Source organism: Borostomias antarcticus (genome assembly GCF_949987555.1).
Source record: "Borostomias antarcticus genome assembly, chromosome: 33".
Classification (NCBI taxonomy): Eukaryota; Metazoa; Chordata; class Actinopteri; order Stomiiformes; family Stomiidae; genus Borostomias; species Borostomias antarcticus.
The window spans coordinates 2,634,591-2,658,427 of NC_140266.1; the positions used below are offsets into that span (position 1 = coordinate 2,634,591).

Below are 23,837 nucleotides of genomic sequence, written 5' to 3' on the forward strand. Positions count from 1 at the left end.
GGAGGTGGGCATACGACCCACTCTCTACATATTCCAGAGGGAAGCAAAAAAACAGTAATCACCCGGCCAGACTAATGAACTACAATAAATTGTATCTTATAATGATATGAATCCGTTCGCGGTCGAATTTGACAGGTCTGTTTTAACTGCTTTATATATTAACACAAAATAAACATAAATCAGCACCAGATTTTGTTTAACACCTGCTGGGGGGGGGGGGGTGGATTAAAGGGGGGGGGGGGTCTTCAACTAGTGGTTAACATGAGTACTCCGCCCTACAAAGTCTAACTGCAGTAACTACATAAAGGGTAACACTGAGAAAAATGCCTTTAGTTTTTTAGCTGGCCAGCCAAATGGGTTATAGGTATATTAAGATATTGCACTAATTGTACATGTCTTTATGAGGCCCAAAACCATGATGGCTGATTTGAACTTTGAGCAAACACGTTACTATGGTCACTGTAGCCTCAGGGGCCTCTTCCTCGTCTGTTGACTGTTGGTCAGTCTCAGAACGGTCTGGATTGAAATCTGGATCGATGTTGGATTCCGTTTCCGAGACATCCTCCTCTATCTCTGTTTCAATTTCAATCTCTCCATGATCGTTTGTGGCCACTGGAGGTTTGGTCTGTCTGCAATCCTCCGAGTGCGCTAGCGGGCAAAATACATTTGTTGTTTACAGTTGTTTTTTTATCCCCCGTTTTCCTTTTTTTCATATTATGCAAACTGAAGTTGCGAAGAACCCGCTCAATATAACAAACAACAGTTTTAGGATCGCTCAATTTGTCATATTTTGTCGTCAAAATCCACGTCCTGTGAGAAGTGTGAACAGCTCTGAATCTTTGAAGCCCTTTTTCTCTGCTTAGTGATTTCAGGTGTATCAACATTCACAGAACCATATCTTCTTCAAATATTTGCAGATTTGAATGCATGGTACATCTTTTGAAAGATTATAATTTGTACTTTCATGATCAACAAAAATCTGAAAAATGACCTTTGTAGACATCAGGACCAAACGTCCAGTGGCGGTCACATTAAGTCCAAAATGGTCCAGAGTCTGACAGATAGACAGTCGCCTACTCATTGCGTTCACAGAGCAAAATGAGAGGAAGGCACAAAGAAAACAGCATATATGGGGTATGTGAGAAATGACGATACTGTACATTGTTTAGTCTGGAAGTTATGGTTTACGTTGGGGAATGGGCACATACTGTACTATAAGAGAAAGAGATAGGTTCCCGTAACTTACACTTAAATGTTTTGTCTGGAGGGTGTGTGTATGGGGATGTGTTCCATCTGCTGGATGACCATAATATACAGTACAGTAGTCTTACCCATTCATTTCCTATGGCGGCCATTTTAGACCCAGAACCCCACAGGTGTGACTACAGTAAGTTGAATAAACCGATAAAAAATCTATGAAAGTGGTGATCAGCAATTTTATATGTTCAAATGCCTAGTGTGGAGGATACCATGTCTTGAGGCAATCGGATGAAAAACAATATTTATGATTTAGGAAAGCTGGAAATTGGTCAGATTTAATCGAACAGCGGAGGAAGGTAGGAACAGTTGACCATCGGTCACCACAGAGCAGTGAGACAGCCATAGAACCACGCCGAGGTACTTGTCCCCCTGGGTTAAGTCCCTGGAACCAAGTACCTAGCCGCTAGAGGAGCTGAAACAGGCCTCTCACAATATCACATTTTCACAAATCACAAAAAATATTGCAAAACCGGCGGTTTATGGCGACACCCCTGAGCTGAAACAACCTCTAGGGTCAAGGGTCACTGAGGTTCGGGCTCACTTGTCAGTCATGGCCACTTGTTCCAGCATAGCAGAGCCAGTGTTGGTCTTCCAGTTGCCAGAGATGGAGGTTCGCCTTTAATCAGAGTAAAGAGGACATTGGAGAATATAGTCATTATACAGTACAGTAGAAACTACTGTACACACACACACACACACACACACACAAATACACACACACACAATCCACCCGTTTCAAAAAAGACACCACGTACATATAGGCTTTGTAGTCGGTGCCAATCTTCTGAACCCTGATGTCGTACTTGGCGTCTATGAAAGGTTCGGTGGTCGTGTAGGTCTGGGTGATGGCCACCACGCTCGCTATGTCCTGAAAGTCACTGTGGTTGTCCACCTTCACCTGCACCCCACAAACACACAAACACAAACAAACAAACAAACAACAGTGAAGATACTAGAGAAAGCCAGGAGAATGCGAGATGATAGGGCGGGACAATGATGTGTTCTTACAAAGTTTTACACATGTTGGCTGAAGCCTGAAGTCTACCCACTATAATAAAGTAGAACTGTATAATTTAAAACAAATGTCTTGGGTTAGTTATGTAATGGCCTCAATGTGTCATGAGATTCTCTGTGATTCTGAATGGGTTATGTTTTCCGTAAACGGCTAATTACCTTTCCCATTCCGGAATGGGCGTGTCCAATTTTCACCACCACCGGGAATGTGGGCATGGAGATCTGGGAAACATATTATGAGAGATTGACTGACTGGAACTGTAATACACTTGTGGTCCAACGTTTACATACACTTGTAAAGAACATGCATGTCATGGCAGTCTTGAGTTTCCAATCATTTCTACAACTCTTATTTTGCTGTGATAGAGTGATTGGAGCACATATGACTTTGTCACCCAAAAAATAATCATGAAGTTTGGTTCTTATATGAATTTACTATGGGTCTTTTCTTTGTCCATGTGATCAGCAGCAAACTTCAGTAGAGCCTTAACCCTTTTAACCCTGAAAATACAGTGACAACATTTCAAATATTAATTGGATTTTCCCTATAATACTAGAAAGCACAGTTTCTCAGCTTTCAGCAAGTGTTGGAGTGAGGAATTTCTTTGATTTGTTAGATATTTTTTTAATATTATTAAATATTTGTTAGATATTTTTAAAATGTTGCCGGTGACGTGGTCGTACTTCTGTAGAAGAGCTTCCTTCTTTCACTGCAGCCTCTCAGCCCGTGGCGATGTAAAACACGCTCGACTGTGGACACCTGTGTTCCAGCAGCTTCTAATTCACTGCAGACCTGCTTTTTAATGGTTCTCGCTTGACTCTCGACCATCCGGACCAATTTTCTCTCAGCAGCAGGTGATAGCTTGTGTTTTCTTCCTGATTGTGGCAGTGACGCAACTGTGCCATGCACTTTATACTTTGAGTTGTAAACAATTGTTTGCACAGTTGATCTTAGGACCTGTAGCTGCTTTGAAATGGCTCAAAGTGACTTTCCTGACTCGTTCAAGTCAATGATCCGCTTTTTCAGATCTGTGCTGAGCTCCTTTGACTTTCCCATTGCAGCGTTTTTGAGTCTAATGATTGTATCAAATGAGCCCTATTTAAATGGACTCAAAGAAGTGTTGTGGAAATTTCCGTTTCAGAGTATTGTTCAGGAAAAGATTCAATGCCAACGTTTAACAAAGTTTATTACCAAAAGAAAATACAAAAACCCAACTGCAGAAGGGGTCCGTCCAACACAAAGTTTGCTTCGTGCACACAGAAGTTTACAAAGTGAGAAGCGCAGCCGCCATTAGGAGTCACAACAATCATTTATAGAATAAAAAAGCAACCTTGGTGTCTGGGCCTTTTCCTCGCCCTCGCTTCCCACCCCCCCAGTCCAGCTGGATTCCTGTTTTGTTGACAGAGAGACTGGCATGGCTGGGGTACGAGCAGAGACAGTCACTTCTACAAGAACATAAGATTACAAAGTACACAGAATTCTTTCTCTAGTCGAAGTATGAGAAGGACTGTTCTGTTCAACACTTAGAGAGATCTAACTCATCCCTAGTATGTCATGGTCAAGGTCAACTTTATTTATAAAGCACGTTTAAAATCAACCAATGTTGATGAACTTGAAGTTGTTCAAATGAATTCAAATAATATCTAATAATAGAGAATTTCCATTACAGACGTCACCAGCTGTAGTCAATCCTAATCACTCACAAGACGTTAAGAGGCCATGCCACAAAGCTAATTTTATTTACACAACTTTCTATATCACCAAAATTGATAATACATGTTGCTGTATGTATATTTTTGACCGAGCAGATTTGCTCACATCTTAAGAAGACCCATAATCAACTCATAAAAGAACCAAACTTCATGAATGTTTTTTGTAACAAATCAGTATGTGCTCCACTCGCTCTATCACAGAAATATAAGAGTTGTAGAAATGATTGGAAATTATTGCCATAACATACATGTTCTTTACAAGTGTATGTAAACCTTTGACCCCGACTGTACCTCTGTTATTCCCAGATGAATACAGAACACAGAAAACAACCAGGCCTCATTTGTTTTTGGTTCCACGCCTCTCCCCAGCAAACACGTCAGGGAGACGTTCAGATCATGTCTTAATAACGTCCGTCGGTCCAGAACCCCATTTTGTACGTCTGCTGGACCCCTCAATATTCAAACGTCTGGCTTGGACCCCTGTGGACATGCAGAACGGGTTCAATATCTGAACGTCTAAAAAAACTTTCATTCTGGCTCCTAATTGGATGTCTTTGGATGTCCGAAAAAGACATCTAAAAGACGTCTTTTAGACGTGTCTTTGCTCAGTGGGTCCCAAAGCTGTCCCCACCTTTACAGACATGGGGACGCACAGTGACACAAGGACATGTCCTCCCCCTGAAGAATTACCCGAATCAAGGAACAGAGTACATGCATTCTATTCTCTGATCTTAGTTACAATTCGAATCAATATTAGTATTAACATGTTTCACTATGGACCACAGGGACGCGGATGCAGAGTTAGAGACAGGGGCGGCCTCAATCTAGCCAGAGGGGGGTGGAGGGGAAGGGGGAGGGAGCTTCTCTTTCAAAAAAAAAAAAAACACCCAAAAAAGAAGGAGGTGCTTGAAACAGCCAAGGATGTTCTGTGTTCATAAGAGGTTCCCTGAGTCTCTCCCTCTCAGCATTCAGGGAGAGAAAGAGAGACACACACCCTGCGTTTGAAGAGGAGAGAGCAGGAGAAAGAGAGACACACACGCACCCTGCGTTTGAAGAGGAGAGAGAGAAAGAGAGACACACACCCTGCGTTTGAAGAGGAGAGAGAGAAAGAGAGACACACACCCTGCGTTTGAAGAAGAGAGAGGGAAAAGAGAGACACACACCCTGCGTTTGAAGAGGAGAGAGGGAAAAGAGAGCAGGAGAAAGAGAGAGAGAGAGACACAGATACACAGAGAAACCGAGAGATAGAGACAGAGTGAGAGAGAGAGAAAGAGACAGAGTGAGAGAGAGAAAGAGAAAGAGAGACACACACAGGAACAGAGAGAGAGAGAGAGAGAGCTAGAGAGAGAGAGAAGCGACCGGAGGAGACCCAGAGAGCGCGTCAAAGCCAGCAGGAGCAGCGAGACTCTGGGAGCACCGCGAGGGCGATCTTCCATCTCCGCTCTCTCCCGTCTCCCGGCCGAACGAGCCTTCCTCGTCCCCCCGTCCCCCCACCTTCCTTCCTCGCCGGCAGGACAGCCAACGCCGCGGAGGCGCCGATCAAGAAGAGGCAGAGGCGAGCGGAGAGGAGAGCGAGCGAGCGGTGGCATGGGCACCTCCCTGCCTGGACGCGTGTCCCTGGGGCTGGCGGCGCTGCTCCTGGCCCTGCGCCCGGGGGACCTGGCGGAGGGATGCAGCTGCAACCCGGCCCACCCCCAGCAGCACTTCTGCAGCGCCGAGATAGGTAAGCCCCCCCCCCCCACCCCCACCCCCCAAAGATTCGCCATTCTGAGGGCCGTGCTCAGGAACGGATCTGCTGCGTTAATGCTGCGTTGTGGGTTTGAGCGGATGCCAGCCAATCACAGCTGGCGATCCTGTGCTGCCAGACAGGAGATTGGTGAGCCTGTAGCTGTTTACAGACTGGGTTATGTGGGGCTACCTCAATATGACACCAACATGTTGGGGACAGTGGGCTGTACAAAAGTTTCAGTCAATGTGGACAATCGTGTCCACTTGTGGACAATCGTGTCTGATAAGAAAGTGGGCTGTTAATTAAGATTCGTCAAGTATGATTATATGGAGTGTAGATGTAAAAAATATTTGGTTTCCTTTGATTAGTAGGCTACTACAGTAAGAACATCTATCCACGGAACAGGTTCTGCGATAATCTGTTCAATTGACTGAGCTTCGAGTATATTCAAGGACGTGAATGATTCAACATCGTCCCACTCCCAAAAAATCCAAAGGACTTTCAAACAGATTGCTCAACATCAAACGCTACAGAAAACAATGTCAAACTCTCCCTTGAGCTCTTTCTCTCTCTCCTTTGCTCTTTCCATCCTCGCTCTCTCTCTCTCTGTCTGTCTGTGGCTCTCTCTCTCTCTTCCTCTGTGTGTTGGCCAAAACCAACACTACTATGTGACTGGTTCTGCCGAGGAGCAGCTTGGAGAGGGCTGGAGTCTGATGTTGAGCTCTGTGTCCCTGTCAGAGGTCGGTCTCCTACAGAGGAGAGGCGAGGGAAGTGGGAGGAGGGGTGTCTGTCTGTTGGACATACCGCAGAAAGCATTTCCCCAAAAAAACAAATAGAAAATACATTTACTCGGATCAGTATTAGGCTTTCCCTGATATAGAGGGTCTACTTTGTTACTGAAAGAGCTATTTTATTTTTGACTGTAAACAAAAAGGTTTCACTGATAGTAAGGTTGCAGTGATCGCAATCAGACGTTTTTTCTAAAAACCCTTAAAGCTAAATGAGATCTCGGTCGAATGGACATGAAGACAATTGAATTGGGTCAGCGTTTGGAGGGCTGAGTAAATGTCACACTATGTCCTGCGTTCAGAGCTCCGGGGACGTCTTTACATGTAACCCCCGTGTGACCCCCTCACCCGTACTGGAGCGCTCCTGCGAATATGTCGGAAACCTCCGGGTAACGCGTCCTCTCGTTGGGACCCCGGGGGGGACGTTTCTCGTGCCATTAGGTCCGGAGCAAGGCCCTGTGTTTGTGGCAGGGGGGCCGGGCCAGTGCCAACAGTAAACCTACAACGCCACTTTCACAAGCTCATTAGCATCTCTATAGGCACCGGCGGACGGTTTGCATACTAATTCATTACTTTAAAGCCCCTGACAGGACATCTTTGTGAACATGACAAGGACGCGGGATTCATCTGCGAGCGCGAGGTTAATACATCTGTTCCCAAGCGAACGCGGCAACATCCTCGATATTGCTCTCTGGTTGTGAGGATGGAGGAACAGTGACAGGACTGGTAAAGGGAATTACTCCAATCAGACACGTATGTTTATCTGACACACTACAGGGCCACGTCGAAAGAGGGAACGAGGCTAGTTCCGAACAGACCAAACTATTTACATTAGGGCAGTGTTTCTCAACTGGTGGGTCGCGACCCAAATGTGGGTCGCGGAGCCGTTTTGATTGGGTCGCGGCCTCGTGGGCGGTTTCCCTTTTCTTTCTTTTTTTTTAAGGGATTTTAAAATATATATATATTTATAGAGAAAATGTTGGGTTTTTATTTTGCAGGACACACGATTCAATTCAATAATTTCAATAATTTATTTACGAGACATGACAGGAAGTGGGCTAACCTAAGCGTGTGCCAATGTTGTGTTATGTGTCACGGACTTTTTCTATTTTTGTGGAATAAATTTGAGCGCTGTGGAATAAATTTGGGTCGCGACTTCACGATGAGGAAAAATGTGGGTCCTGAGGCTCCACCAGTTGAGAACCACTGCATTATGGGATACTTTATCTTGATGAAACAGAGGATTCGTTTCTATCACTGTGCCCTGTTGTTGTTTCAGACCATGTAGACACTCAGGGTGGATACAGGAAACCAGCCAGGTGCAACACAGTTAGTTTGCCAAAAAGCTTAGTGTAAGCTGTGAAGTTATTTCTCCCGGAAAGCCAAAGTACTGTCGTTTTCGTCGGAGTGACAAGCTAACATACTCTAGCTCTTTAGTCTGATGTGCCTCCAGAGAGCAAATACACATTATCCCAGGGGAAGTCAATTCAAGGACGAAACTCAAAGGCAAAAGGCCTTGTTGGCCTTGGAGAGGCCTGCTTCGACTGAGAGAGGCTGCGAGAGGCTGAGAGAGGCTGAGGGGATTAGTAAAAAGGGCTGAGAGCAGAAGCCTCACTTTCGGGGTGTTTATGTAATGTGGCAGGAATTCCCTGCGGTTTATCCCTCCGTGACACTGAGCCAGAGCACCCAGCTAGCCGGGGGAAACGTCAACACACACTGAAACTACGCTTTCCTCCACCTCTGTCTATCTGTCACCGTGACATCTACATCTGCTTCAATACAATCTGTTCTGGAACTTTCCGGTGGGAAAATCTCATTTCGTGCCATTGCCGTTTAAACCATGCCGAAGTAGTGGCCTATGATTGAATCCAGAGGTCACCTGTGGTCAGGCTGACACCAGAGTAACAGAAGATGACCTCGGTACTTGGAACTCACTTGTTGATGTATTCATAAGAGCATGGCCGACTCTGAACAACACAACTAACTGACTGTTACCCTCCCCTCAGAGAAACTAAGGGATTCCTCTGAGCGAGCAGAGTTTCAGTATTTAGATCTTACTTTCCCTCACGGCCTCTTACTTTCAAGCCAATACCTGAGTGAAAAGCATGAATCTCACCATGTTGTTATGTGATGGACGGAATAACAATGGGGATGGTTTGTTTAGCTGTGTCGGGGAGGGGGGGTGGGGGATAGGGGGGGCGGAGGGGGAGCAGAGTGTGACTGAGGGGACCGGAGGGGGACAGAGGGGGGATTGGGAGGAGCAGGGGGCAACTGGAGGGCCAGAGGGGACTGAAGAGGAGGAGGGGGGGGGTCTCTTTCTCAGCCCCGCTGGTCAGGATCACACCACAGTACTGACACAGCTGGGTGAGCATTGCGCACACGGACAACGAGAGCGGAGGAATGACAGTTATGTGTTTGTAATCGTAGGCTAATTCCTTACAGGCAAGTTGCTATTTAGCATCGGACAACTTTCCAACAGGCTTCCTTCATTATCACGATCCACTGAAGATGACACTTAATCGGTGACATCCTGTCACGTCAATACCCCAGCCATGCAGTACAGTACGTTCCATGTTTGAAATGCTCTATTCTCAGAGGATTCTGGGATTGCGCACCCACGCTAGCTGAAATCCTGAGTCTTCGCCGCCGAGCTTGGTGCGCTGCCGTTTTGTGTGAGCCCGCATGAGGCCAGCTACTTGTAATTCCGCGAGGGTTTCGATTTCTCTCCCCGACGTGCGCTAGATCCGGGTTGATAATGACGGAGGAGGAGGGTGGAGATGGTCTGCCTGCGAGGCAGAGGCCCAATCACGCGACAGTGGACTCATTGAAAAATGCGGAGCAGATTAATATCACCCCAGAAACAGAGCTAACAGTGTTTATATGACTGGAGACTGCTTGTGCATATTAAACACCCACAACCGCTCTGCCTGCCAGACTCAGTTTGTGAGTTTTAGCCGTGTGTGTGTGTGTGTGTGTTTGTGTGAGGGAGAGAGAAAGAGAGAGAGAGTGAGAGAGAACGAGAGAGAAGAGTGTGTGTGTGTGTGGGGTGGGGTGGGGGGGGGGGGGGGGGTGAGGGCAGAGGGGCCCAAGAGCAACAAATATTCATAGAGGAGCCAAATTCACCCTTGCACTGTCAAACATGGGATTAAGTGCATTTTTGAAAATGATTTTTCCACAATAAAAGTACATTGGGAGTACCTTAAAATCGTAGATTAGATATATTGATTCATGAAGTTGAACATGCCAGAATAAAAAAATAAATAAAAAAAATATTTTTTTTATATTTTTTCTTCTGAGCTACCATCTTATTATTATTTTTGCAAGATGTTCAAATGTGAACAGTATTTGTGGCTCTTTGACGTGTCGATCTCAACTCATGTTTCATTCTCAGTGATCAGAGCGAAGATATCCGGGGAGAAGATTGTGTCTCCTGGCAACAGCTCTTCACCCTACCTGAAGATGATTCAATATGAGATCAAAATGATCAAGGTGAGCATCGAACCCCGACTCACCTCTGATCTGACGAAGCCCTCTAACACATATCAAACACTCGCTGACAACAACTGGCATACATCATCACAAAAACACACTATCCCCTCCTGTGTGACGTGCGGGTACAGTTGACTCTCCAGACTGTTAGCTTCTGTTAGCAAACGTTTGCGGCGAACCCAAAGCTAACGGAAAATAGTTCGCTAACGTTCGCAAACGTTCGCAGAATTTGAACGCGCCCCCTGTCTCTGCTCTGTTGCAGATGTTCAAGGGGTTTGACAAGGCCAAAGACATCCAGTATGTCTACACGCCCGTCTTCTCCTCCCTGTGTGGCGTCAAGCTGGACTCCAACAACAAGATCCAGTACCTGCTGTCAGGTACATTCATGACATTTTTCGCGGCACGCGTACCCTTTCAACCCGGGCGAAAGGGTGTCGTGACAACCGTAGACGCTTGTGTGTGATGTCATACAAGAAGTATGGAACCGTATATGCTTGTGTGTGATGTCATACCAGAAGTATGGAACCGTTTATGCTTGTGTGTGATGTCATACAAGAAGTATGGAACCGTATATGCTTGTGTGTGATGTCATACCAGAAGTATGGAACCGTATATGCTTGTGTGTGATGTCATACCAGAAGTACGGAACCGTATATGCTTGTGTGTGATGTCATACAGGAAGTATGTGGAGCGATGGGAGGATTTCGATCGGCCTGTGTGATCTGGTGGAGCCCTGGGACAACCTCTCCATGTCGCAGAAGAAGAACCTCAACTACAGATACCAGATGGGCTGTGAATGCAGAGTAGGTGGTGATTCGGCTCCAACGCCAGACCTACGTGCCGTATCCGATTTCCACACGGGTCAGCCATAGAACATCCTTTTGGCTCCTGTGGATAAGGCTCTTAAGCACCTAGAACTAAGCTATTTTGAGCCAGATCTGCCGTTAACAGACTCTGCCTCACTATATCAGTTTTCAATCAGGCTGCAGACCCCCAAAGCCTCGCGCAAAGCTATGGGCCTCGAGCCATACAGTCGCATGGCTTATACAGTTTAAACTAGGCTTAACTTATAGCTCCCTGGTTGCCCTCAGATCAGCGGTCAGACTCCACCTCTCACTTCCTGGTTGTCCTCCACAGATCAACACCTGCTACATGGTGCCCTGCTCTACCACGGGGGACAACGAGTGCCTGTGGACGGACTGGCTGCTGGACAACAGCCTGAACGGGGAGCAGGCGCGCCAGTACGCCTGCATCAAACGCAGCGACGGCTCCTGCAGCTGGTACCGGGGCGGCCCGCCCCCCGAGAAGGACTTCATGGACATGTCCGACCCCTGAGGGCGGGGCAGGAGGTGGCGCCACCCCCGCTCTCTCCCCCTCTCCCTCTCTCTCTCTCTCTCTCCACCCACCTCCTGATCTCAACGCCTGCCCCCCTCCCAGGGCAACCCCATCCCCCTTGTACCTCCCAGACAGAAGGGAGGAGCTCTCAGGGGTCATGGGTTCAGAGCCCTTTCTCGTTACTCGTCCACTCTGCAGGGCTTCTAAGTTCAAGTTCTTTTTTGGAAATCTTCTGTCTTCGGATGGGGGTTTGACATATTGCATTTGACATATTTTGAAATTCTTGAGGTGTGCTTTATTTTGCTTACTGTACTTTTGCTTACTGTACTTTTGGGACCGTTCCATTGTTTCCTTTCTGCCAGAGAAATTAAATCAAGCGCACCCCTAGTATTTCAAATATACAGTGCATGTGTTCTATTGAGACCAGGAGGTCTTGTGGTCGGTCTTGCTACTATGAATGTATCCGTTCAGAACCAGGCAATATGCTTCTAGAGTTCAAGGGAAGGAGGGCTTGATAATGACGTCATGGTTGTCACTAGACTAGCCTGTGTTCCACACGACACAGCTTTGTTAGACAAACCGGTGTTATTATAGAGACTCCAGTCCTAATGTCCGCATGCCATATCGAAAGAAAAGATTATGACCCCATCCCAACATTTTTTCATCAAAATACGCTGAACATGCCAGAATTGGATTTTGAGAACCACACTAAGTTGACAATATTAGATATTGTACAATATGTGTAGATGATTTGCGATTACGCCCCAAATCTCTGTTTCCTGTACGAGAATGTATATATTTCTATGGATATTAATATCAATTCAAATATTAACAGCTAATTTAGATCAGATCGTCTTTGTGTATAATTTCCCTGTGACCTTGGTGAATTGTGATCGGTTTTATTTTATGTGCCAAAAAGCTAATACACGCTCTAACACAAGCACACGTAGGCTCTTTGTGCACGCTCCTTAGCATAATATTGTTTTGTATTCAAAAGAATGTTTGAAGAAGTATTTATGTCTCTTTTTCTGTCAATTTATAGTTTTCTATTTCATTGTACCAAAAAACATTGTATATAAAAAGAATCGATTCAAAATACTGTAATTGTGGTGTTGTTCTTCACACACTGAACACAGGAGCCATTCTGGGTATAGCCTCCCTATCCAAGATAACTGGACATTTTATTTTCCTGAAAGATTACACTTTTTGTCTCCTGTTATTAAATGGTAAATGGACTGCACTTATATAGCGATTTTCCACATTAGCGGCACTTAAAGCGCTTTACAATGGCCTCTCATTCACCCATTCACACACACACTCACACACCAATGGCGGTAGCTGCCATGCAAGGGTTAGGTGTCTTGCTCAAGGACACTTCGACATGTGGGCAGTCGGAGCTGGGATTCGAACCACTGACCCTTCGATCACTGAACGACCCGTTCTACCAACTGAGCTACAGCCACCCCTCCGTCTAGTGACCGTGGATTACCCATAACACACTGCATGTGTGGTTTGAGAACATATCCTGGGATGTCCAGGTCTTACCATGTCTTTGTAGTTTGGGTAGAAGGTCTGATCAATCAGGGGGAACTTGTCAGCCCCAAGCTTCTTCTGGGTGTTGGTCAGCTGGGCAAACTGGGGGAGGGAACCAACACGGCAGCCAATCAGAGTGGGCGGAGCAGAGGAGAACCGTGTGAGTGGGCGAGCAGTCAGACACGGGGGCAGGTGTCAGAAACACCGGACGGACGGACGGACGGACGGACGGACGGACGGACGGACGGACAGGCAGACAGACAGACAGGCAGGCAGGCAGGCAGGCAGGCAGGCAGACAGACACAGACAGACAGACAGACAGACAGACAGACAGACAGACAGACAGACAGACAGACAGACAGGCAGGCAGGCAGGCAGACAGACAGACAGACAGACAGACAGACAGACAGACAGACAGACAGACAGGCAGGCAGACAGACAGACAGTCCCTCAGTGTATCGAGCGCTACTCACCGCCCAGGGCTTGTCACAGAGGTTGTAGATGGACTCCAGGGAGTTGACACTGGGGACCCCAGCGTACTGCAGGCCGATGATCATGTTGCGGAAGTCCTCGTTCTGGGCCATGCTGAAGGCATGCTGTCGTACCAGGACAAAGTCCGGCTTGAATGACCTGCGAGGAGAAGAATGTAAGTATCTGAATTCAAATGGAGACCCGCCTCCTTGATTTATAGAACATGTTGATGGATTGTATAGAGAAGATAACGAAAACTCTGTGTCTATAGGACGTTGTGTAGCAGTGTTGTGTTTATACAGAGTACTGGGACGCTGGGTAAGAAGGAAGGTGTTCCATTGAGAGAGAGAGAGAGAGAGAGAGAGAGAGAGAGAGAGAGAGAGAGAGAGAGAAGAGCCTCCCAGGTCAGTGAGAGAGTGATGGTGATATGATATGACTCCTGTTGGTTTTTCTTTTGTCTCATCGTGTATGTGTGTATGTCTGTGTGTGTGTGTGCGCACAAGTGTGTGTGTGTGTATGTACACACAAGTGTGTAAACAATGACGCCGTTTGGTTAACACCAAGCCTTTCTGCACACGGAATACCAATAGGAAGCTGTGAGAGAGGCCTACCACATGTGTGTTAGTCACCCTGCATATGAAACGTGTCTACATACATCTACATAATGTACTTCTTTGAATAGCAAGTACACACGTCCTCAAAACGTACAGTCAAAATCCCTCTCAGGCAGCCAGTGGCGCTTGTCAGGACAAGTGAGGAGAAGGCCCCAACACGTGGATGAAGTCTTAAGCCCGTGCAGATCACGCTCTTAAACACATGGACCCGTACCGTTCATCCACTACTGAACAACCCCTGAATAAACGATAATTACAGGGCTTCTCTGGTGATCAAACTCAAGACTGCAGCTCATTTCCTGGTGTGCTTGAAGCCCCAGTGCTACCTCCCTCTCTTGCATAATCCCAAGTTTCCAGCCCGGACTGGTGCAGCTGTGGCTTGTGGTTTTGGGACGGTCGGTGCTTCTGTATTTTTCCATTCATTCAGAACGGTAAACAGTTTGAGAGTAAAGGTCCAGGGAGCGTTCTGTGGTGCTGCAGCCTAGTTATCATATTACTAAGTGTGTCACCTCAGTCTCCAGCCTTGACTCTAGCCCAGTCCTGCCTGGTATCAGTCAGTCAGACGTCTATCAACAGGTCTTTATACAACAGTTAGTTCTGGTTCTTGATTCTGATTGGCTGTAAACCGTGTTAAAATACTTTGTAACACACACCTGGGACCGCATATCATTCCATTTTCAGTATTAATGCGCCTCCCATTTGATACAATGCATTGTAGTTGTTGTTGTTGCATAAATTGAATAAATGTTAATATTTTACATTGCTGTGTGTTTATTTTACACTAATAGCTGTAGTAACCGTTGTATAAAAGCAATGTTCTATACACACCAGCAGGCTATACACTTCTACAACTCCTTGTGTTCTAATAACTCTGTTCTAACCCGAGGCAGCAAGCCAAGTTCTCACCTCACCACCTTGGTTCCGTTCCTGACGACTTGCATGTCCACGTTACAGGTTCCGTTAGCATGGGACACGAGGTTAATCTCCGAGAACTCGGCCTAGAACAGAAGCACGATAGTTATTACGGTAACAACAGTTATCATATACAGTAGGCGCCCCAGTGCATCAATACAGATGACTTACTGCTAGTCTGGGTGCTGTCATCACATCCTAGCCGCTGTGTCATTGACACTGAGGTTAGGGTCAGATGATTCAGCACCACTATCTGCCCACTCCTGTCTTCCACCAGACGCTGTGGTGCCTATTCGTTTCATGACTCCCATCACATTAGGTGTGATTCTTGCAATCAATTAGTAACTTCCAAGGCTGTGGTAGTTATGGTTTTCCGGTGGATACTGACACACCGAGTGGACCTACTAGTCATTTTTAATCAAAACCCCAGGCATGGTTGCCAAACCTCTGTCGGGAGTCATCTTCTTGGGCGTTCTCCACAGAGTGACTCGGTTGTTTTTCTCACAACAGAAAATAGAATCTGTTCCAACTGACATCACTTTGTGAGTGGGAGATAATTAACTTACAGTAAAACAGCAGCTCTGCCATGGTGGGAAGGCCTGACCACCATGTTGACATAGCGTCTGCCATAGGTTCTTTGAGTGGAACCTAGGCTGTCGACTCGGTCACACAAAAAAAATGTACACATTAAGATCCTCCAGCTGCTGAGAATACAGCGGGGGAGCCTCTCTGAACGCCGCACGGATGATGGGAGTTTCGGTTTCCTTCCATTGTTTGTGAGGAGAGCGAGGGAGGGAGGGTGAGGTGAGCGCGAGTGTGTGTGTGTGTGTGTGGGGGGGGGGGGGACATGTACGACGTATCGAAGAAGTGTGTGAGGGGTGTTTATAAATGGTATGGGCAGAAAGAGACAGAGAGGGACAAAGAGAGTGTGTGTGTGTGTGTGTGTGTGTGTGTGTGTGTGTGTGTGTGTGTGTGTGTGTGTGTGTGTGTGTCTGAGAGGACAGTGGGCGAGCGGTACAGTAATGAGAGCCAGACTGGCTCCGGGGGGTGTAAGTGGCTCCAGGGATGAAGGGGACATATCTAGGCAGGAGAGGCGTGAGCACAGCGGTAGGAAGGCTGAAGCCGTGTGAGCGTGTGCCGTGCTGCGTGCCGCAAACACACGTCATGCACATTACACTGATTGAGCAGAGCTGCGCTGCTTTGTTGAGCCGATTCTGCCATTTAGCCTACACACTGTGAAAACACTGATGTTCCCTTCTCAGAGGCAACATCTACCAGCATCACATCCAGTGATTTAAAAAGATTTGACAGAGGGAAGGTTCATTCTAGCACAGCGGTTCTCAACTGGTGGAGCCTCAGGACCCACATTTTTCCTTATCATGAAGTCGTGACCCAAATTCATTCCACAGCACTCAAATTTATTCCACAAAAATAGAAAAAGTCTGTGACACATAACACAACATTGGCCCACGCTAAGGTTAGCCCACTTCCTGTCATGTCTCGTAAATAAATTATTGAAATTATTGAATTGAATTGTGTGTCCTGCAAAATAAAAACCCAACATTTTCTCTATAAATATATATATATTTTAAAATCCCTTAAAAAAAAAGAAAGAAAAGAAAAGGGAAACCGCCCACCAGGCCGCGACCCAATCAAAACGGCTCCACCACCCACCTTTGGGTCGCGACCCACCAGTTGAGAAACGCTGTTCTAGCATATCAAGATAGATTCACACACTGTTGTGAAAACACTGACGATGTGCCCTTCACAGAGGAATGCATCTACTAACATCCAGTGATCTGAAAGGTTTTGATAGAGGGAAATCTAGCCTATCAACATAGATTACCATCTTGTCTTTTCAGATCCACAACAAGGGTCTAGAGAGGTTGGTCTCTGGATTGGAATAATTTGACCCGTATAGGGAGGCCGGGGCATGTTGTCACACTTTTTGCTTTCACTTCAATTCCCCAGTCTCAGTACATCACAGTCATTACATTACAGTCAATTAGGTGATGCTTTTCTCCAAAGCGACTTACAATAATTGCATTTAACATAGGAAAAGCCAATGTACTGCTACTTTCCAGAACTGAAGAAGTGAATCACCTTTTTAAAGCAAGTGACGAAGAGCATAATCTAGTGCTGAAGGCAAAGTGCAAGAATAGCAATCTAAAATACAATAGGTGCTTAAGAGGGATGATCGTTGTAGTACTTCTTGAAGAGATTAGTTTTGAGCCTGCGGTGAAAGATGGGCAGCAACTGCTGTCCTGACGTCAGTGGGCAGTTCGTTCCACCACTGCGGGGCCAGGACAGAGAAGTGCCGTGACCGCGTCAATCGACCACAGGGGCCTCGGAGTGACGGGGAAACCAGTCGCCCCGATAATCTATAATCTTCAGATTGTTACTTTTCACTTCAATATAGAATTATAAATGGTTAAGTACTTAATGTGCATTTCTGACAAGTTGCCCCATCAGTTGTCATACTATGCAAGCACGATTGTCACATTATATTTTTCAACAAATAAGGACATGTATGATAGTAGAAGCTTTCCACACTCCTTTCTACAGTTAAAAGTGTGATTTATTTGACAGACGTGTCAATACCAGGGCGTCAGTGTCAGGGCATGAGATAACAGGATCCACCCATGTAAGTAAATAAATGAACAAATAACAAATAAACAAATAACAAAAAAAATCAACTACTTCACCCTGAGCTATGACTTTATACTGTAATGTTTACTGGGGTAACTTCACATGTATACTTGGGAAGATAGCGATGACTATCACAAGATGCCCCGGTCTACTGCATAGGGCAGCAGATGCAGCATTTTGAGTTTGAAAACATTGAAGTGAGGATGGGAGGAGGAAACAACAAAATGGCCTCCAGGCCTGAGCAGAGCCAGGCCAAGATCAAATGAAGTGTTTACATTCTCAAAATAAAATAAATAAATATTGGGCTACCTTACCCAGATAGCAAGCGGATCTGGGCCATATCCAGGCCAGATCTGGCCCTTGTGGCTTAGTTCCGGCCCATATATGGCCCAGATCCGCTTGCTATCTGGGTAGGCAAATCAAGTGGCCTTCATTTGATACATTTTCATGGTAGCCTATTTCACAGTGATTATGACTGTGTATCACTTTCAGCTTCTGTGCTTCACATTCAGCCTCTGGGCAGCATGTGGCTTAAGCATATTAATTAATATGCAGTGAACAAATCCGCATCACATGCTGCTATTGGTGCTTTAGGCTACTGCTTCTTAGCTGGGCTCGGTGTTTTAGCCTACCTGTTCCACCCTGATGTCGTAGTCCCCCTGTACTTTCTTCCCCCGGAACAACTTTACCCTGGGAAAGAAGAAAGAGACATGTTCAGGCATAACTTCATTCGTAACCATCTTTATACTGAGGAGAGAAAACCCGAATGGCTGTTTTGGCCTGGGTCCCAGATCCTGGGTCAGCCCGATGCTAGGCTACTCTCGTGCCAGTGTTAATGCACCTGTGAGTATCCTACAACAATGATGATGGACATAGCCTAGTCAACCTTATAGAATGTCCCATCACCCATATCTGCTCTGTTGGTTGTTCAAACAATCAGGGTGACCCATACATTTATTTGGCCATCTGCAACTGAAAAATACTGTTATTCCTAGGCTACTTCTCTGCTGTACCTATATGTGCCTATGCAATACTGCCATCTGCTGGAACATAAAGTCTACGGGCGTCATTTTGAAAAGAAAATGGATGCCTGGGAGCTTCCCAGCAATGTGTTAATCCTCCCTCTGACCAATTTTTTTTTAAATTTATTTTCCACAAACGAGCATCACCATGAATACCCTGTAGCCTACAGCATAGAGGTTACAGAGAGTAGGCTTAAATAAACAAACTCCAGATGGCCCAATCACAATCAGTGTGATGTGTGTCCTCCTCGCATTCTGAGGCTCATCGTTAGGATTAAGCTCTTCCCACTGTCATCCTGCTGGAGCTGTGCTGGAGTTAATTGCCTGGGTGACTCAAGATAGGTGAGTGTGGTTTTAAAAGTCTGATTCTCTCTTAGGCCTGGACACGTGTTTTGGACACCTTGGCGATGAAAGTCATGCAGGCCATAAATTGGGACGTCGATGACTCCATTGTCCTGGCCCTATCTGGTCCATGTCCATGTCTATTAACAGCGGCCCACAGTCTCATCGAAAAAAGCCCCCCTCAATCAATGAAGGGACATGAGAAGGGACTAATTAGAGATATTCCATACAGAGCTGACCGAATAATGAGAGGGGCGATCGATGTGCATTTGTAATAGAGGTGTCATCAACCTGTCAGCTGCTCTCACAAAGCGACTGAAATGGGATCTTGCTACAGTATGACATCATCACTGAGTCAGGATCAACTGACTGAAAGAAAATCCAGGCTCCCTTTTAATAGAGTACATTTGAGGATATTTTCTTCCAAATGTGTGTCGAAACCTGAGTATAGGACTTCAAAATCCATTAAGCGGGACAAATTACAAGAAGAGCTTTAGAATACAAAGTCAAATAGGCCAACTCAGAGGTTGGAGGGTTTCCTCTCCAGGGAAGGACTCATAAATAAGCTTATTGGTATGCAGGTAATGGTGCCTCTGAACCTGAATGTCATTTCAAATCCCAAGTTCAAAGTAGCATGAATCCGACACGGAAAAATCCAAAAAAATAATACAGGTACATGACACATCCATAGCTTACCAATAATACGCCTACTTTTTTTTTTTAAATGTCGCAATATTCTATAGTGCAAAAGAGCTTTTGATGATGCTAATTACCTCCGCCCCAGTGACAGTGCGGGGCGAGAGGTAATGTTTTCGGTGTCGTGTGTTTGTCCGTCCGTATGTCTGTCAGCAGGATTACGCAGAAACTACTGCACCGATTTTCACCAAACTTGGTAGAAGGGTGAAGCATGGGTCACCTCAGAGCCCATTACATTCTGGAGCGGATCCAAATTACCGGGCGGTTCCACGAGCCAGCCGCCCAAACACGGCCCGACATTCACCGTTGTTCTTTTTTTGGACTAGGATTACGCAAAACCTACCGGACCGCTTTTCATGAAACTCAGTGGAGGGGTGTAGCATGGGACAATTTAGAACCCATTCAATTTTGGCGCGCACAGAGCCACGGAATGCATGCAGGGGCGGAGGTCTGTGCTCTCTGAGCACCATTAGTCTGACAATGCTTATATATAAGATGAAAAAATTTGCAGAGCATAGCAACCTGGCAAGGATGGGCTTCTATTGGTGGTACAAAATCCAAAGTGCAAAGAACTAACAACGTCTCTATGGCATTTTTGACGTTGTTATAATATTTTCGACTTCTAGTAAATGTAGCCGAGTTCAATTGGTTAAACTCACTCTTTGGTATAAATACTGCTAGCTTTTCGGTGGCGTAGCTGGTAGCGGTGTTGATGAGACACGGTCACGTGTGTTCGTAAAGTCAGAGGACCCGAGTTCGGCGCGTAGCTCAGGAGGTAGGAGGACCCGAGTTCGGCGCGTAGCTCAGGAGGTAAAGTGGCCTGCTGAGGATCGCAAGGATCTCCGGTTCCATCCTAGCTTCCGGAATGTGCCGAAGTGTCCTTGAGCAAGACACTGAACCCCAAAATCGATCACGTGCGTCACGGTGGCGCAGTACCTAATACTGTAGCCTCACAGCAAGAAGGTCTCTGGGCATTTGCGGTTCTCCACGTGTTCGCAAGGGTTTCCCCCACAAAGAACCCAATATGAAAAACATGCTGAAGAACAGAACAGATCGCTAACGCTGTCCGTTCCTGGCGAAGACGGACAAGAGCGCTTGGTTGGTCCCTGGGCGCGTCCCAGCATGCACGCTGCCTACTGTCTGCTCCCGGCTGCCCTTGGGGGAAGGACGACGGGATGGGTCAAGCACAGAGAAAAGTGTGGACAAAATGAGGGTGGACGGCGCTTTATTGTCGAGCGACGCCGTTACACTTTGTGTAATTTGACAGGCCTTAGGATTTGTCCTTTTTATACCCTTCCATAAAAGCCGTCGGTTCAAGACCCTGTAGAAACAGCTTTGATTAAAGGTCTGGCCAGCAGAGCAGTGTAGTCTTGGCCGAGCTCGCTGCCAGTCTAATTATAGGAGGTGTTGGCTCTGGGTTACGTGATGCCTGCTTTGCTGCTGTCCTCCACCACAGAAGAAGAAGAAGAAGAAGAAGTGGTGAACAGGGTACTAATGAGCGCGGTCACAAGTATGACCGCCATGTCCCTGCAACGCTGGAGCTCTAGGGGAAGTCGCCCCTACTGTAATAGGCGCTGAAATCTGATTAGCTCACCCCCACCATGCGCTAGCCAGACTACAGCAACCTCAGCCATAAGAGGGAAAAAGTATCTCAAGAGATCTTGGATTGATTTGTTTGGTGCAGATATGGTATTGAGTTAAGGCTGGTTTCGGGGCAAGGTTCACTTCTGGTCAGCGCCACATTCATTGACCTGTGGACAATGCAGGTGTTTTATTTATGTGTTTACCACGTCTGCAAGTTAGGTACATGCTCAGCATTATGAAACTCTCCTCTGCTTTAGAGGTTTGCTACAGATTTCTTGAAAGAGCTGTCCTACTGAGAACCCAGGAAGCAGTGTGGAGCTCAGGAGGACGTCTGTGGAGAAGCAGTGTGGAACTCAGGAGGACGTCTGTGGAGAAGCAGTGTGGAACTCAGGTGGACGTCTGTGGAGAAGCAGTGTGAAGCTAAGGAGGACGTCTGTGGAGAAGCAGTGTGGAACTCAGGAGGACGACTGTGGAGAAGCAGTGTGGAGCTCAGGTGGACGTCTGTGGAGAAGCAGTGTGAAGCTAAGGAGGACTTCTGTGGAGAAGCAGTGTGGAACTCAGGTGGACGTCTGTGGAGAAGCAGTGTGAAGCTAAGGAGGACGTCTGTGGAGAAGCAGTGTGGAACTCAGGTGGACGTCTGTGGAGAAGCAGTGTGAAGCTAAGGAGGACTTCTGTGGAGAAGCAGTGTGGAGCTCAAATCTGCGTCACCTCTATACACAGAGCACAACTGTAGCCGAGGCTACAAATTATGTGACTGTAGAATCCTATACTATACTAATTACCTATATCCTAAATCCTATGTTTAAACCAACTTAACTAAATCTAAAATAACAGGTGCTACTGTAGCCAGCATCACCAGGCGGCCCTCTGTGGCCTTACAATCATGTGGACAATAACTACAGGGGTGGAGGAAAACATCATAATACTAATGCATGTTAATAACAATAAACAATTAAACACATTGATAATCATTAACAATAATTCTTATCTAAAATGTTCTATCTAATGTCATATCTAACTCCGTGGAAGAAGAGGGTCATCAAGCAAAACATTTGGTCTTGACTGGGTGCTTTTCATCTGGTCTCTGAAATATAATACAAATTCCTCACACTTGGAGGTAAAGGACATGTTGACATAGTGTATAGGGGGCGGGCGGGATTTAAGAAGTTGTCAATCGTTGAAAAAAGTGCCCTGGAATTGTTTTGATTTCTAGAAATCAGTTTTGAGAAGTGATCTCTTCTAGTATTTCGTATGCCCTTGTTAAAGGAGTAAAGGTGTTCTTTGAGAATATCACGGTAGACCTGTAGCTTGGTCTGTAATTGACTTACAGTATCTCCTCGTTCCTCCATGGAGCTTTTTGTTTAGCTACAACCTTTTTCAGTTGCATCTGTGCTACAGAGTCAAGAGCTGCACCCAATTTAGCATTAAAGACCCGTTACACTATTAACATTCATCATTATTTTAAAATGATCAGCTGCTACAGAGTTCAGATTGTGCTTCTTAGCAAAACATTGAGTGCTAATTACAGCTTTGAGAGTAGAGAATGTGAAGCACATGTTCCAGACGTTACGGCAGGTATATGAGGTCTCGCTCCACACAACAACCAAATAAAGAAAATAATAAACCAATACATGTGAGGTGGGGGCGTATCCAAACCATGTTTGAATGAGAAATTATACTAGGAACAGGGGGGGACTGGTACACTCATTATCTACTAATCTAATTAATCTTGGGCTTAATTTAATGACTCTAAGTCTATCAAATTGCATTAATGTCTGAGCCTTCATAACGCTAACTAAAACCGTCGTCAGTCATGTCAGCCCAGCGTACACCTTCCCATGTCTGTCTCATTTTCACTAAACTAAACCAGCCAACAACGCAGCATGATTAACAGTCCCCTTATGTCGTTGTGAAGAGCAGATGTTCAATCCCCTCTGTGATCGACGATAAAATGTCTTATCCATCCACAGAGATCCTAAAAAAAAAACTTTTTATTTTGCCAGTTTAATGAGACAGCTTTGTCATTTTGTCCTTGGCTGAGCTGCTCTCACTGTTGGCTTTTTTGCTGCTAGGGCTACACAGTGCAAAGCCAATTTAAAGGGACTGTCACACAGAGCTGACACACAGACCTGCAGCTTTGTTGCGTAATGCTTTCTGCAGCTCACACAGCACTAACAAAAATGTCCTCAGATGCATCGAATGCGCTTTGACATTTTTAAAGGGGCAGTGTACTATTTTGGACAACTGTGGTCTGTTTACCATGAACCTGAAACATAGAGAATGTAAAAAAATATGTGAATTGTGATACATTTCACAGGAGAGCATAGTGGTAAGATTACATCCCATGCTTGCCATCTCGGAAAAGCATATGAACATTATTCAAAGTTTTTCCAAGGCATTTACATACTCCATTGACTTCCATTGTAGTCTAGTGAAAGCCTGCAGCTACTGTAGCTCAATTCTGGGACGATCAGTCAAATTATGGTCTCTACTGTATGTTTCAGGTTCACGGTAGACAGACCACAAATAGGGCTAAATGTCCAAAATAGCCCACTACCCCTTTAAACTAAAGAAAACGTTATGAAAACACCTAAAGCACCTTGACATCCTATTTTGAAAAGATGAAGGCATTCTTTGTGCGTAGTCACGTGTCTGATTTAGAACGAAGTCTTAACATTCAGAACGT

The 23,837-nt window shown here is 45.8% G+C and overlaps 2 protein-coding genes across 2 annotated transcripts in view; one reads left to right on the forward strand and one right to left on the reverse strand.

Annotated features, from left to right (window-relative positions):
• syn2b (synapsin IIb) overlaps positions 1 to 23,837 on the reverse strand; it is a gene marked incomplete at its 5' end in the record, with an annotated part of 48,444 nt that overhangs the window by 9,458 nt on the left and 15,149 nt on the right. Inside the window, 7 exon segments of the mRNA XM_084460663.1 lie at positions 1,802 to 1,876; positions 2,016 to 2,158; positions 2,434 to 2,496; positions 12,874 to 12,963; positions 13,335 to 13,491; positions 14,853 to 14,944; positions 18,140 to 18,197. Coding sequence (XP_084316789.1) covers positions 1,802 to 1,876; positions 2,016 to 2,158; positions 2,434 to 2,496; positions 12,874 to 12,963; positions 13,335 to 13,491; positions 14,853 to 14,944; positions 18,140 to 18,197 — 678 coding nt within the window.
• LOC311327588 (metalloproteinase inhibitor 4-like) lies at positions 5,575 to 11,328 on the forward strand (the record flags this gene model as incomplete). The annotated part of the gene is made up of 5 exons (XM_084460677.1): positions 5,575 to 5,710; positions 9,896 to 9,993; positions 10,256 to 10,370; positions 10,672 to 10,796; positions 11,131 to 11,328. 5 exons carry the CDS (start codon positions 5,575 to 5,577, stop codon positions 11,326 to 11,328), a joined length of 672 nt encoding a protein of 223 aa, XP_084316803.1.